The sequence below is a fragment of the Dasypus novemcinctus genome, chromosome 4 (genome assembly GCF_030445035.2).
Source record: "Dasypus novemcinctus isolate mDasNov1 chromosome 4, mDasNov1.1.hap2, whole genome shotgun sequence".
Lineage (NCBI taxonomy): Eukaryota > Metazoa > Chordata > Mammalia > Cingulata > Dasypodidae > Dasypus > Dasypus novemcinctus.
The window spans coordinates 157,356,271-157,371,479 of NC_080676.1; the positions used below are offsets into that span (position 1 = coordinate 157,356,271).

Genomic DNA, 15,209 nt, shown 5'->3' on the forward strand with positions numbered 1-15,209 from the left:
CATCATTCTAGAACAAAAGTGTACCTACAGCAACTGTTCTCAAAATGTGCGATGGCCTTTTGCCCACCCAGTTTCACCACTGAGGACCGGCTTCTGTTTCCAGCAGGGAGTCGGTCGTCTTGTGGTACGAGTTAAACTTTGCCAATTCCGGAACGAGTGTGGGCAGTGAAGGGACCGGATCACTAAGAAGCAAATGCACACATCTCGCTACTCCCTGTACGGCTCTTAGCTATACCTCATTAGCAGCTCTTGCGAGAGCATGTGTGCGCCAAGACCACCCGCTGTGTCCCTCAAATCCCCGCAGGTGCAGGTTTGATGAGTAGATGGCCGCTGACATTTTCCAATAAAGTACCACAAAATGCTTTTGCGTCTACCTTGTTTTTAACGTGTGGGGGCTGTATTTAGGAAATACGAACCAGGAAGGCTTTCAGCACAGTGAACTATCAAAGGTTACTCTTGAAAAAAGAGGACCCTCTTATGGATTTATTTACAAGTGACGATGTTGACAGGCTCATTACCGGAGAGTGCATATGCCCCTGGAACATAACATGGGTGCGAGGGGAAACTTCCTGGTCTGAACAAACACCTCAGTTTTCATAGCCTAGAAGATGAAGGAAGATTCCTACAATGGCCAACAGCTCTGGGCAGGGTTAACAGCTGTTACGATGGCAACCTAATATTGTTACCTCCACCTTTTAAGCCTGCACGTTTGAGCTGAGGATATCATTTCTTGACTTCTGTAGGAAGAGGAAGCATTTTAATAAATGTGCCTCTCTTTCACAAAAAGAAAAACCCTCGTAGGCCCCAACATGTGCCATGTTGACAAAGCTGCCAGCTCAAATGGATTTGAGAGGTAAGCCCAATTCAAGAGCAGCGCCGCCCTCCACGCGGCCTCCCAGGGAAAGGAATTCCTTTATGTTCAGGGAAGCCCCTTTCTAGAGAAGCCATTCCATTCATGCCTTTGTAGACCGTGCACAGGGTGTGGAGGAGGGCTGCTTTTTCTGCCCCTCGCCCCTACCTCCTTAGTCCTCTCCGAAGTCCCGTGGCCAGGCCTTCTGCCCTTCAGGGGTGGCAGAGGTTTCCGAAGTTCAGTGGCTCCTGTAGAAAGTCTCCCACAAGTTTTAATTTATTGGAACTGTTAGTTAAGGTGGACTATGGCGGCTGCTACAGATAAAAAGGAATGAAAAGTACATTTTCAGATAAATGCCGTAACATTACAGTAGCTTTTCAGTGAATTAGAGCCTCTGAGCTATCTAAAATGCCTTATTCAGGCTGTTCCTAAATTTAAGCCTGACCAGTCTTGGGACAAAAGTGAAGCATTTTTCACAAAAGAGTAAGAGAAATTCTAAAAGAACTACGTCTAGAGGTTAACAGTCAATTTATTTCTTATTGCAGTTAAAAATTTGTTTTTTTTTTTTTGTTTTTAGTTTGCTAACATTTGTTCTTTGGAGTACTAAGATTACTGTTTTTTTGTATGATGCTTAATACATTTGTCAAAATGATGTCCTCCCTGCAAAAGCTCCCAGCTTCGTAATACTTAGAAATACGTACATACCCCTTACTATATAAAACACTTTATTTATTTTGTAAAAATGTTTAAATATTAATAAAAACATTGTAACCAAAAGCAGTTGTCTGTCTTTAAAAATGAAACTTGTAAAAATAAGAATGAGCCCAAGACATACAGAAAGTCTTAGAGTTTATTTTGGTAGACTTGCTTCCGATAGGCCTTGCGTGAAAGTAAATTACATTTCAGAGAGGATGCTTCGAGAAGCTAAAAACACAGAGGTTTACACTTTTATTTCAGATATGCATAGTAAGTATCCAGGAATAAGGACTTCTCTGCTCTCTACCAGGTGAGAGCCAGCGGAGCTACAGCGTGTCAGCCTAAATAAAACGTTGCACTTTTCCATTCCGAAACTGTTGGGTGAGGCCAGCTGCTCCCTGCCTCCCGGCCTCCAGGGCGGGGGCGGCCAACGCTGCCTGTGTGTGTGTTTTGGGGCTGGGGGCCTGGAGCAGCAGCCCTTCACCCAAGCCCCACCTCCACGGACCCATGTACCACCCTCAGCCGGGCCAGCCACTCGCTCCCAAGTCCGGCGACGTCCGGGTGCCACGGTGAAACCTACTGTCAGTCTTACATGAGGCACTGATCCTTCCTGCTTGACAGCTTTCCGGTTTTCGCCCCACGAATCACTCTGAAATCTCTACCAGCCCGGGACACACACCGATCGCCACAGAGCACACCGACGCTCCATGTGGGACGGTCCAGTGTTCCAGAGCCTCCTGGCAGTCTGAGCGTATGGGCTGCGTTCTAAAGACCGTGAGGAAAATGCCAAGTTTCGCTTAAGACCTTAAAGCTTCCTGACACAGCTTCTAAACACCCCAGGTAGGCAGGTTTCCCTAAAACCAACAGCTTTGGGTCAAAATGCCTTTGTTCAGCTGCTCTGCAAAATTCTAAAATGGTCTTTGGTTCATTGGAGGCAAAATCAGGTTTCTGAAAAGAGCAGCATCTGCTTCAAGTCTACTTTGTCTCCCTCAAGACACCAGGGTGTCCTGAACCAGCAAGAGCAGCCCGCTCGAAAGCACAGAGGCAAAGGGAGGCCCAGAACAGCGCCATCTGCTTTGACGTGTCCACACTTCATTAGTTTTAATTTACAGAAAGGAAATTAAATGATAACTTTTTTTTTTCCCCCTAAAGCAGAAATTTCCAGAATAGGACTTTGGCTTAAAACAAAACATAGAATGTTTCTCATTAAATAACCCATCCCCAAGAAAGTAAAAAAGAAACGATGGCAGCTCTGGGAGATGACTTGCCTTACATTACAAAGTCAGAGAAATGAAACTTGCGACATTAGCCTGGAGAGTTTTCTCCTTGATGACATTTTGCAGACTCCCTCTCAAGGGTGAGTCCATTTTGTAATTCTGGTGTGGTGCCGATTTTTACTTCAACTTGTCACTGATACCAAAAGAAGACTTGGGTGCTAGGAAGAGAGTGGTTTTTGTTTTTATTTTTGAGAAAAAGTAATTCTAATTGAAGCCTTCTTTGCAAAAACTACAATTCTTTTAAAGTCACATTTCCAAAAAACACAATACGTTGTTGTGTTGAACTAAACATGTTAGATTTTTTCTCCCCATGGCCCAGCCTGTGGCTGGTTAAGAGTAGACAGATTTTATACTGAAAACCACAAGTTTCTGGAATTAACCTGGCTTGGTAAAACTTGGATAAAGATGGTGCTAGTTTACAATGAAGGGATTTTGTTCAAAGCTGAGAGCCCCATCAAGTTTTCTTTCCACTAATTTCAGTGGAGACTGGCAGGAAGAGAGAAAAGTGCACAAAAATTGGCCTTTTACAGCTGAAAAGTAATGTGTATGATTCATAAGTTCAACAGAGATAGACGTTCCATGGAAAAAGCATGGACTACATCTGGAAATAGCAAATGTATATCAAAAGGCTTCCTTTCTTTTGTTCTTCCGTGGGACTTGAACACATCAAATTTTTAACATCTTCTTTTAAAGCCACACACACACACACACACACAGAGACGTACTTAACCTGATGGTATTCAGTATCAATACATTTTCTTTCTTAGCAATATAGGAAAAAGGGGTGGAAAATTATGACTTACAAATAAAATGCCATGTGCTTCACTATTCTGTACTGTTACTGCACATGGTTTTGCAGGAATGCTCCACATTTCCCAGCTAGCCTCAAAGTGGCTTAAAAAGCCCCAATCTTCCCGAGTGTGGTAACCTTCACCCCAGCTGCCGGGGCAAGCCATCCGCCCCTCACAGCCAAGTGATGTCTAATCAGAGCTTTGAGGATCTTGACCTTGATCCCATTTCTTCAGAACACACAGTCAATTAAACATACGAAAGGAAAGCGCGTGAAATAATGTCAGACTAATGCACTGGTTTCCTCTACAACGTCACTGCATCTGAATCAGCTAGACACAACTCTGCAGCCATTCAAACGCTGTTACCGGACCACAAAATGTGAGGCAGAGAGGCATGGAGTCACTCTTAGAAGTTGACCTTTGCTTTTCTTAACAATAACAGAAACTAAAAACAGCAACTGAGTGTCAACACATGTTCTTGTAGGAAAACGCCTCCCCGGACACTCATAAACGGTGTTACCATAACTCCAGAGCATTGCGGGCCTGGTTGTGAGGGTGTTTTTTTTTTGGATTTGCTTTTTAATAGTGCAGAGGACAAGTCTCCATGACTAGGGAAGCATTTGAATGATCCCATTGCTGTTTCCACATGAGACTTTTTTTTTTTTTTTTGGCCAAAACACAAATCTAAGCCCGAGGTAGAAGAACGATCGCACACCCTAACTAAATGAACTCTTTCACGTGTCAATCCTCCATCCCAGAACATTTTCAAAAACCAAATAAAGTGACAACAGCAAAACAAATGTGAAAAAAAAAATTTAAAGAATTAACAAGTTTACTGGAGGGAGGAGAAAACAATCACCTCCGCTCTAAACTGGAACTCAAGACCCGCGGGCTGGGAGAGGCGGCAGAAAGCCACGTGGAATGCTTGCTCGGGGTCCTGCGCGGGTTGGGCCCAGCCGACCTCAGCCAAGGTCAGGCCCAGCCAGTGTGCGCCAAGGCCAAGGCTGCCTTCCCCGCGCCCGGGACTACTGCTGTTTGGGGAGGATGAGGTTTCTCAGCATGTCGAAGGAGTTGCCGTCTGGATGCACAGTCACCACCTCGCTGCCCTCCAGATGCACCTGCAGGAAGCCGCAGTCATCCAGGCCGACGACGGCCGCGGTCGGTCCCTCGGCGCCGCCCAGCCGCACCCGCTGGCCACTGTGAACAGACAGCGGGCGTCACTGGGCGCCACGCCCCTTAAGTAATCCCACGCTGGGCAAGGGGGCTGGGGGATGGTGGGGTGTGGGCTGGGGTCAGATGGGAGAGAAAAGAAGCTGGGTCGACAAGAAAAGTGTCACCTTGTAAAATAAAGTCGAGTAGCGTCAACTATAAATTTAATTTATATGCAAAATACTACTTGGTTTGCATATTTTCTAAAAGTCCTTCAGTCATGTCCTTGTCAAAAATTTTAAAAGTATAGAATTTTCTCCCAAATTTTCATTTAGAAATTTTTCAAACCTACAGAAAAGTTGAAAGAATAGTACAACGAATCCATATTCCTCCCAACTATATTTAATGCTAACTGGTAACATTTTCCGTTTGCTTTTGCTTGGCCACACATACACCTTTTCTTTCTTTCTGAATCATATGAAAATAAGTTACAGATATCACAATGCTTCATCCCCAAATACTTCAGCATATTATCTCCTGAGAACAAGAACTTTCTCCTACAAAACCACATCATCACCCTCCAGGAGTTCAACCTTGTTAAAATAATATCTGATACGTAGTCCATGTTCCAATTTCCCAACTGCCCCGTTAATGTCTTTTATGGCTATTTCCCCCATCTCACCCCACCCTGATCTAATTAGGGATCATCCACTGCATTTAGCTGTCATGCTTCTGGAGACTTTTTTATTCTCAGACGATTGTCACCTTCTTTTTGATTTTTAAGACATTGCCATTCTAGAAGGGTGGAGGCCTGCTGCTAACGGCAGTGGTTCTCAAACTGTAGCTGTTCCCCTGGAGCTTTTCTTAACCTTGGAAATGCTCCCAGAGTTTGATTTAGTAGGTCTGGGTGGGGACCCAGAAATTTGCTGCCCGGGAACCTCACTTTGAGACCGCTGTTGTCTGGAGTGTCCCCCAATTAGATCTGGCTGTTTCCTTGCAGTTAGATAAAAGCTGGTGGGCGGAAAGCTGCACAGGGGCTGTAGTGCCCTCCCAGGGCATCCCGCCAGGAGGAACGGGATGCCACTCTGTCCCCTCACTGGCGATGCTAACTCGGTCCACGTGGTGCCCCCAGCGTTCTCCATTAGAAAGGTAAAATATCACTGTGTAGGCAGGTGCTTAGTTTCTCTTTTTAAGATGCTGAACCATGGATTTCCTAAAGGAATTTTAAAAGTGAAGACGAGCTGGCACTAACCTGTGTACCCAATATTTATAATAAAGGGGAAGAACACCACTGGGCCCTTTATCCTGAAACGTGTCCATCAGTTTCTCCAGGACAGTCACAGTTCTGGCGATGAGATAATCGGCTCTCAGGGGCTGCAGTACGGCCCCATGTCGCTCGTTGTATTGTGTGACGAGATCGTTAATGCAGATGGTGGGGTTGCTGTTAGTCACATTCAACCCACAGCCTGGACAAAAACCAACAAGCAACAGAAAAATGAGAAACACGCGCGGCTCGACAGATCAGTGGCATCACACGTTCCTCTTGGCCACCTGGAAAAATGACAGTTTTACTGTCCATTTCCTGCCTCCTGGTCCTCATTTCCACTGCCCACAAATCTGTTTTACTCTGGTCACTTAGAGAGTGGCTTCTGTCTTTGACAACATCTTCCTTCTGCTCTTATACTTGTTTGATCTAGGACCATCATGCCCTCGCTGCAAATAAGAACTTGGAAAAAAGAAAGCCCTACTTGATTCAGTTTGGTTAAACAGAAGCTACTAATGGGCAAAACTTCTCAGCGTTGCTTCTGAAATGACTATACGGCATATGGTCTAACCAAGAATTGTTTTGCACTGAACCTAGTATAAAATAAGAAACCTCTAGTTTCTTTTCCTGCTTAGATAACAGACCTTAGACTTGAAAATAAAGAATTTTATTCAGGTCTTAAGGAGTAAACACTGGAATCAGAGATTTTAAACCTTGGAAAGGGCTAACCCTAGAACACGTCTTTTAGTATTTTATCCCTGCAAGTCTTTGGTGCTAAGGTTACGTTGTTGGCAAGGGGCCAACGCATGTTCAGTGGCTTTTTTACAGGCTCCAAAACCAAGGCTTGCAGGAGAGTTTGTGACCAGCAGTCGGGTCCGAATAGGCTTATCTGTCCTGTTACTTAATACCACCATCCTTTCGGGAAGAAGTTAGAGAGTCTCCAGAGAAGCCAAACCTTAGTTTTTCAGGAGGCCCTGAATCAACCTCAAAGAAGACTTCAATTGGAAATGAAATACTGCATGGACTGCACAGTGCAACTATCATGCTTTTAGTGTCTCTCAAAAAAACGTCCCCCAATACTTGCTTCAGCTAGGACGATGGCATTCAGAATAACACTACTGTTTGGTAAATGTTCCAGGCCATTTTCAGTGTGAAGAGAAGGACTTAGATTTTTTAAAAAGTGGGGACGTATAGTATACTCTGGCTATTAAAATACAAAGCAATGCAAACTACATCTGGAAAAAAACAAGTAGCTACAGCAGTAGGGGTGAAATTTGTCGTCCTTCCATCATACATCCAAGAACACACACAATGTCTGCGGCATCTATTGAGTGTAGGTTTAAACGTAGTATTCCATGGTGCTGGAAATTCCCCTCTGGTTTCAGAAAGTGGGAAGTCTCTGGAAAATAGCAACATTGGCTATTTTCATTGCCTCAGGTAAGAGAATTTAGGATGTGTTCAAGGACCAGAGAGCGCCCCTGCTGGTAATTGGGATCGAAGACCACCCCACCTCCAGCTCCGCCCCCATCCTCAGGAATTTAATGGAAGCTGTGGACCTCCCCGTGTTGACGGGGTTCCCTGGCTCCCTGAAGCCCGTCCAGGGGCCTCCCAGGGACCGTGGACCCCTCCTTGGGAATCTGCATCTAATCCAATTACTATTTAAAGATGGGAAGCAGAGCTTTAAGGCTGTGAAGCAGCTTGCCCAGAATAACACTGCCAGTTGGTAGCAAGGCCGGAAACAAGCCCCGTGTTCTTTGGCTGGTATTTTCAACACTCTGTCACATGTTTTCTGTCAATTACTGGTTTTTGAACACTGATCAAGTTCGCTGGGTGGAGCTCACGGTAAGGGGCCTGCAAAGCTCTGAAACGGCCTCTGAATCCAGCTCCCCGTCTGAAATGGCTGCGCTGAGGTGAGACAGGCATTCCTCACCCCGTCTGCACCAGTTGGCGCTTCTTCTGAAGGTTAAAAAGAAGACAACTTTTCATGATCTCTAATTCCTGGGAAGGTCTAGATAAAGAATGGAGGTCACCACGAGGGCTGTCTTTGAAATTAATGTACTTTTCTTATTACAAAATGGTACAATAAAATGTCTATTTTCACCATTTCTAATTCAACTTTAGAAGCCGAGGTGTGGAAAAGTGTCAGGAAATTTGGCAGTTTTCATGGCTGGGGCTAGGACGCTAAACGTTGTGAGCTAGAGCGACCTTCTTTGCAGACATAGCATCTTCTGAGATTACAAGACTCAAATAAAACACCATCTCATATGATAATCTACTCATCCCAGCACAGCCATGCATAAACCATTTTCAGTTTTGTTGTTTTATTAGTAAAAAAGGCTCAGGGAAAGGCTTCACAAACTTACCAATAAGTATATAAAACGTTTCTCCCATAAGTGTTGAGTTAACCAGAACTCCACCAATCTTCATGAGGTCACTGTAATAAATATCGTTGGGCCATTTCACTCGTAAGTTGATATCCTATAGAAAAACCTGCACATTAATGAAAGAATCATAGGATACAAAGGGATCTTGTGAGGTCACAGAACTAAAGGGAAGATGAGCAGAATATTCTCGAAACTAATGGAACACAGCGTCTGGCCCTCTTCTCTTTTCCAGACAGCTAACCACTTCTTTGGAACAATTCATATTGAAGTACCACTTGGGGCTAGAAGGAGAGAGACCTACAGAGACTATTCCGTATAAATCTTGGTGATTGCCCACCCCCATCAGTATTCATCACCTTCAGTAACATGTTCTGAAGATGCTGATCTTGTGATTTAAAGTCTTCTCTTGGTGGCAACTGTAATAACCAGATGTGAGGTGCTGGAAGGAGGGGCAGATAATATTCCCAGGGTCTTTCCCCCTGAAAGAGCTCTTGCGTAAGAGAGGAGGATGGCCCTGAATTGACTGATGTCTCACAAAGCAGGTAGAAAGGCTATGAGGATGCAGAGGAGGAACTCTTTTTACTGAGTTACCAGTGAAGGCCTCCCAGAAGCGCTGACAGGAACCGGAAATGGATGTGTCATGGGGTCCGTGGCCTCTGCACCCTGAACGGGGTGGCCTGGAGACTCTGCCTGTGCCCTGGTCACAGTAAAGGGTCAAGAGTGGACACTGCCTCAAAACAGGCCAACCAGATCCCTGCCTCTCCCTGCGACTCGAATTGGGACCCTCTGGGTCTCTGAGACCTGGTGTTGGCAGCCAGGCTGTGCATGGGTAGAAGGAGCCCACCTGGAGACACTGGGCTGGAAGAGGGACGCTCACAGAATAAGGCCGAGAGAGCAGAGGAGCGGATGCCCTCCTGGGGCTTTCCCTGCACTGCAGGACCAGGATGTGCCATGGGACCAAGCCCCGCCTCAGCTTTCACCTGTGTGTTCCTTATACCAAACCTCTGCGGTTGGTACTGTCTAACTCCTGCTTAATAGAGGAAGACACCAAAGCTGGAAGAGGTGACAGGGCTTGCCTGAGGTCGCACCACTTGGAAGGGGCATAGCCGGGATTCAAACCCATGGCTTTTCTGACCCTAAGCCTGGGTGCTTCTGTGACACTCCCTTCTCACCTCGGCCTGCTGGAGCATGCTTCTGCACTTGAGGAGCTCCCCTGACCTGGCCAACCATTCTGGACTGTGAGGAGAAATGCACGGATGGAAGCACAGAAGGAAAGAAAAATAAAATGTGGGGTTCCCAATGGCCCTTAGCTGAGAAGGAGTTTTGTTTCTTTTCTGTCTAGAATAGGGGTTCTCGATTGGGGGGGGGGCATTTTCCCCTCAGGGCGTGTTTGGCAATGTTCAGAGACATTTTTGGGTGTCATGTCTGGGGGACACTAAGGCATCCAGTGGGTGGTCAGGGTTGCTCCCCAACGTCCCCCAGGACACAGGGTGGCCCCTCACCCCCCCACGTGGAACCACCTGACCCTAGGCTGAGAAAGCCTGCAGCTTCGAATCTGTGCTCCTCATTCTTTTCCCCAAATCCCCTTCTTTCTCCTTTCTTGCTCTCCCACATCCCACCTACGGCCACCACAAGAAGAACAAGGTCTTGGTCGGCAGGATGACACCAACAGGGTCCCCGAAGCCCAGAAGCATTTCCCATCATGTGGGGAGCGGCTTTTTTCCCAGCTGACCCTGCTGGCGGGCTCGTGCCCGACTTGGCATCTTCGGCTTCTGGGAGGTGCAGCACAGGGCATCTTGGGGGTTCTCACACAGAGAAATAAGAACATCTCTTCCAGGACCAGGAGAAGGGCCACGTCCTTGGTCCTTCCTTTCCTCAAGCATTTCTTCCAACGGCTGCTGTGCTCCTCCCCTGGGGAAAGCGCTCCCCTAGTAGGACCTCAGAGACCAAAACAAAACCAAGGAGCGGAAAACTTCACGGGAGAGGCAACAGGAGCACGAGTGGCTGCTTCAAGCAAAGGGGGTGGGTCCCATCGGAGGGGGCGAGACGGTTAAAGCGCCGTAAGGTATGGGGGAGGCTTCTGGCCAGAGGACTCGGGACAGGTCAAAGGAGGAAGGGTTCAGGATGCCGAGAGGGCAGCAGGAGCAGGGGTGCCAGGGAGGGGGCGCAGGGCCCGGCGAGGCCTTGCTGGAGAGAGGAAACAGCAGAGAAGGGCAGGCAGCCCCCGCGGGCAGCACTGCCACGACGCTGCCCCCGGCCGGGGAGACAGGTTATGATTTGTGTGCTGGTGGTGACACCTGCTAGGGGCAAGCTGGGGCCAACAGGAGGGACGTGAGAAGGACAAATTCTCTACCCCCGGAACCTGTTTTAGCTTTCCTGTAGCTCGGCCGTGCAAACTAACTGGACCGTGTTCAAATGAAATCCAGTTCAAACCCCAAGGTCCATCCTGCAGGTGGGGCAAGGTGAGGGCTTTGGGGGAGCCTCTTTGGAGAACGGGGGAGGCAGCCCCCACCTGCCGCTGAGGGCGAGCGTCCCACCTCTCAGCCTGAGGCCTGGGGGCCTGGCGCGGCGCTTTGCACATGGCAAGCATGCAAAGGATGCTCGCTAAGTAACAGATGATGCCAGCAGAAAGCTGAATAGACCCGATGAACTTACTTTTCTTTTTTTTTTTTAAAGATTTATTTTATTCATTTCTTTCCCTGCCCCCCCCATTGTCTGCTCTCTGTGTCCATTCACCATGTGTTCTTCTGCAGCCGCTGACATTATCCGACAACACTGGGAAACTACGTCTTTTTGTTGTTGTTGTGTCACCTTGCTGCATCAGCTCTCCTTGTGTGTGACCCCTCTCCTGGGTGGGCTGCGCTTTTTTTCACGCAGGATGGCTCTCCTTGCAGGGCACACACCTTGCGTGTGGGGCATCCCTGTGTGGCACAGCACTACTTGTGCGTATCAACATCGCACGTGGGCCAGCTCACCACACGGGCCAGGAGGTCCTGGGGATCAAACCCTGCACCCTCCCTATGGTAGGTGGACGCTCTATCAGTTGAGCCACGTCCACTTCCCTCCCTTGCTTTTCTGGGATGAATTAGCCTGACTGGGTCCCTGTTGCTGGGGTGAAAAAAATTGTCTCCTGTGATTGAGCTTTATAGCCTCAATTGCTCTGTAAGAGATGAAAGGTGTAGCTCAGTGCTGGGGACTGAGCACTTGAGGGTTTCTAACGGTTTGATGAGCCCCCAACCCCCCTGATGCAGCGAGGGCACCAGGGACCCTGCAATAAACGCCACGTTTAAATGTGCATGCCACTGACCGCCGGGATAGGAAACACCTCTGTACAGCTTCGTACGGGGCAGCTAGGGCCTGGCCGAGTTGGAGGGGGATCTCGGGGCACTGAACAGGACTGCTTCTTTGTTTAAACGCCGATGACACGACCTCGCTTTCCCTCTGAGAGTCATGCTCTAAAAATCTTGCTTCAGGAATCAAGACGCTAACTTTTGTCTTTCTCAGCCGAACATGAGAACTGTTGTGTGTGTGTGGTGGAGGAGGGGGAGGTATCCCCTTTTATAGCCACATGAAATCCCTGCAGGAGAATTTGGGGGAGGGGGGGAATGGAAAGTAGAGCCCAGGTGTGGGAGAGGAGGCCACGGGTACTGTGTTCCTTGCTCTCTTTCCTTGTCTTTTAAATAACTGACAGCATCTGAGAGTAATGAGCGGGAAGCAGACACATCTGTCTCCAGCGGGGAAGACGGCCGCAAATCTGGGTGTGGAAGTGACGGGAGAGAAAGGGTAACTTGCCGAGCACAGGCTACAGTAAAGGAAGGTAGGAAATGAGAAGGTTTTTTAAGTCCAGAAAATAAGCTTTCTCAGCCACAAACGCAGACAGATAGCTCCCATCCAGTCCAACAGGCTTCAGTCAAGAAGGAAAAAAATGGGCTTGCCCTGCTTAGGAGTTGTAAGAAGTCTGACCAGCAGGATGGAAAGCGAAATCCGGCATTGATGCGTTCTGGTCTGGCCGAGGCAGCAATAAAAGCCGAGGGCGCTTTGAAAACCGCAGGAGCCCTCTGCTGCCAGCCCTGCGAAGAGTCGTGTAAGGGCGGACATTCATTAGCTGTGACCACGAGTGACGAACAAAAACAAACAAAACCACGGGCCGCACATACCTGATACTCAGGAATGGATCTTACTGCCTCCACCACCGCCAGGGACATCAGATGCTGCACAAAAGGGATTCGCTGTCCCAGCTGGGATTTCAGCGGGATGGAGACGAGCAGCGTGGAGAGACAGCAGCCCCTGGGGCTCAGCCAAGCATTCCGTCCGCGCCCTGGAGAACAGGCCGCACTGGGGAAAGTGCCACTTTGCCACGCGGACCCCGGCATGGGGGAGCAGCAGGCAAACACCATGGGGACTTGCAGCCACACCCAGAAGGGGGACCCCACTGGGGCAGGCCTCAGCTTATTAAGATGCTTGGGCATCCTGGGGTTAATTCAATAGTAAGAAAAAACTGTCTCAAGTTTGAAGCTCTGTTGCAAGAAGTTTCTGATAATTAGTGTAATTTTCTGCCTCTGTGAGCATATGATTTATGCTTTGATGATGCAAAATCTGAGCCGGGTCTGAGTATCACTCTAGGTTTCAATTCTCACCATATGGTGATAGAGGCAACAACAGAGGCACAAGCTTGACTTCCCCCTGACGCAGGAGAGGGGCTGGGAGGCACTTTTTAAAAGCCAGCCCTTCTGCGAATGTACTAAACACAACCCAACTGGACCCGGTCAGGGGGTGAAAGGTATGGAGTGAGAATTCTATCTCAATAAGGCTGTTATGAAGAAAAGGAAAATAAATAAAAGTGACCCTTGATATCAATGCTCTGCATTGTTATTTTTCTTAAGATAGAAGCCAGGGGAAGAAAAAGTCACCCAACTGAGAGATGTGGTTAATCAGAATTCTTCTTTATAAAATGTCCTTTTTTTCTTTCTTTAAGGAGGTACCAGGGATTGAACCCAGGACCTTGTACATGGGAATTAGGCGTTCAACCACTTGAGCTACATCTGCCCTTCTCCCCCTTTTTTTAACCCCCCATAGTGAGCCTTTCAACTTTGGATAAAATGACTTTTTTCTTCCTCTTTCTGCAAGAGAAATTTGCAAGAGAAAGAACTGGAGATGGTAGGCTGCTTAGTTCTTTACTTTTTCTGGGAGGGTCCTGAGATCCCCTGAGAGCGAGAAGCACATCTGGGTGGGTGGGTGCTGGCTGGGGCAGGTGTGGAGGGGCCAGCCCCCTGCAGAACCCGTCTGTCCCATCCTCGCCTCCTGCAAGTGGGGGACGGGCTCCCCGCCAGTCCTGAAATGGATTCAGGGAGGAGGGCGGCTCTGGCCCCGAGGACGCACAGCGGGTGGAAGCCCCAAGCAGGTCCTGCTTCTTGTGGTCACTTGGGGAACAGGCATTGATGGAGCACCCACTGCATACAAACGCCAGGGCCGGCTGGGGCGGGGGCTGGTGAACGCACGGCTCTTTTGGGCCTTCTTGGCCGCCTACTCCCCGCCGTGGGATGCTCTGTGTAGACACAGAAGGCACCTCGCAGAGAACTTTCGGGAAAACAAACCTGTCTGTAACACAGCCATGACTCTCAAACCTTCGCAAAGCCTAGGCTGTGTCTGGAGGAATCTGTAAGATGGAGCTAACCAAACGCTAACGCCCTTGCAAGAAAACAGCAAGGTATTAAGACGTGTCTGTTTGAAGAGAATATTTTAATTCAACCGAGGCTGCATCTTTTAATGACCATTTCCCTCCCTCTTCCTCCATTTTAGGAGAAGAAAACAGAAACAGCGTTTAACGCGCACGAGCGGTGCACACGGCCAGTCGGCTCCCAGGCTGCGAGGGCCACCAATTTCAGAAGAGAAGAAACAGCAGCGCCAACCAGACAAGCAATATTAAAAAAAAAACAAAACAAAAAAACAGGTTGTAGGAAAAATAAAAATAAAATAAAATGAACGGTGAAAACAAAACAAAAAACAAGGCAAGCGGACTGACCTTTGCCTTCCGTCTGCTGGGCTGCGATGGCTATTAAACCCATTTCCTGCGGCATCGTGAACATCAACCTGCAAAAGGGTGAGAAAGACCGGTCAGCCAGAACGGGACGTGCCCGGTGGGAGCCGAGAGCCCGCACCCACCGAGGGCCGAGGCCTGCGTGCACCGTGCGGGCGGCTGGGGATGGCCAGCACCCCTGCAGGAAAAAGCCGTGGAAAGGTGAAGCCAGCAGGGGGGCCGCCCTCCTTCCTCGTCCCCTAGGGAGGGTGACTGAGAGGGATGAAGAAAACACGGTTTAATATCAAAAAGGAGTTGGGGGAGGGGAGAGGACTGTCCCTGCCTGAGCTGCTAGGCAGCTCGTTTGTGACTTGGTTCTGTGCCTTTCTTTGGAATATCCCATCAAGCTCTCCACCCCTCTCTGATGTGGTGTGCCTCCTTCAAGTGGCAACTAGCAATTCCTGACATTTGTTTCTACTTACAGGGCATTTCTGTTTGAACACTGGAATATAATAATAACAGAAGTTTCTGATTATTTAGAAAACCAATATGGTGGCAATAAAGCAGTTTAAAAGATACACTATCCCCTGAGAACTAATTATGTTTTAACTATAGTAAATAAATCTACACCTTCTGAGAACTCAGGAGAACCCTGGATTATTTTAGGCTTGAGGTCTGCTTTTAAAATTGTTTCCTTTAAAAGAATACAAACTTCCCTTTTGGGGATAGGTACGAAAGTGCACTATATCTCCAAGAATCAACATTAACTTTTTCAGAAAAGG

At 48.0% G+C, this 15,209-nt stretch overlaps 1 protein-coding gene across 15 annotated transcripts in view; it reads right to left on the reverse strand.

Annotated features, from left to right (window-relative positions):
• Positions 1 to 1,682: 1,682 nt before the first annotated feature.
• HLCS (holocarboxylase synthetase) overlaps positions 1,683 to 15,209 on the reverse strand; it is a 239,049-nt gene continuing 225,522 nt past the window's right edge. For all 15 annotated transcript variants that reach the window (XM_071214961.1, XM_058296218.2, XM_071214966.1 and 12 more), the window contains 5 exons: positions 14,434 to 14,501; positions 12,569 to 12,729; positions 8,391 to 8,505; positions 6,016 to 6,229; positions 1,683 to 4,811 (listed from right to left, as the gene is read on the reverse strand). In XM_071214961.1, coding sequence (XP_071071062.1) covers positions 4,640 to 4,811; positions 6,016 to 6,229; positions 8,391 to 8,505; positions 12,569 to 12,729; positions 14,434 to 14,501 — 730 coding nt within the window. In that variant the 3' untranslated portion in view covers positions 1,683 to 4,639. The remainder of the gene's footprint in view (positions 4,812 to 6,015; positions 6,230 to 8,390; positions 8,506 to 12,568; positions 12,730 to 14,433; positions 14,502 to 15,209) is intronic.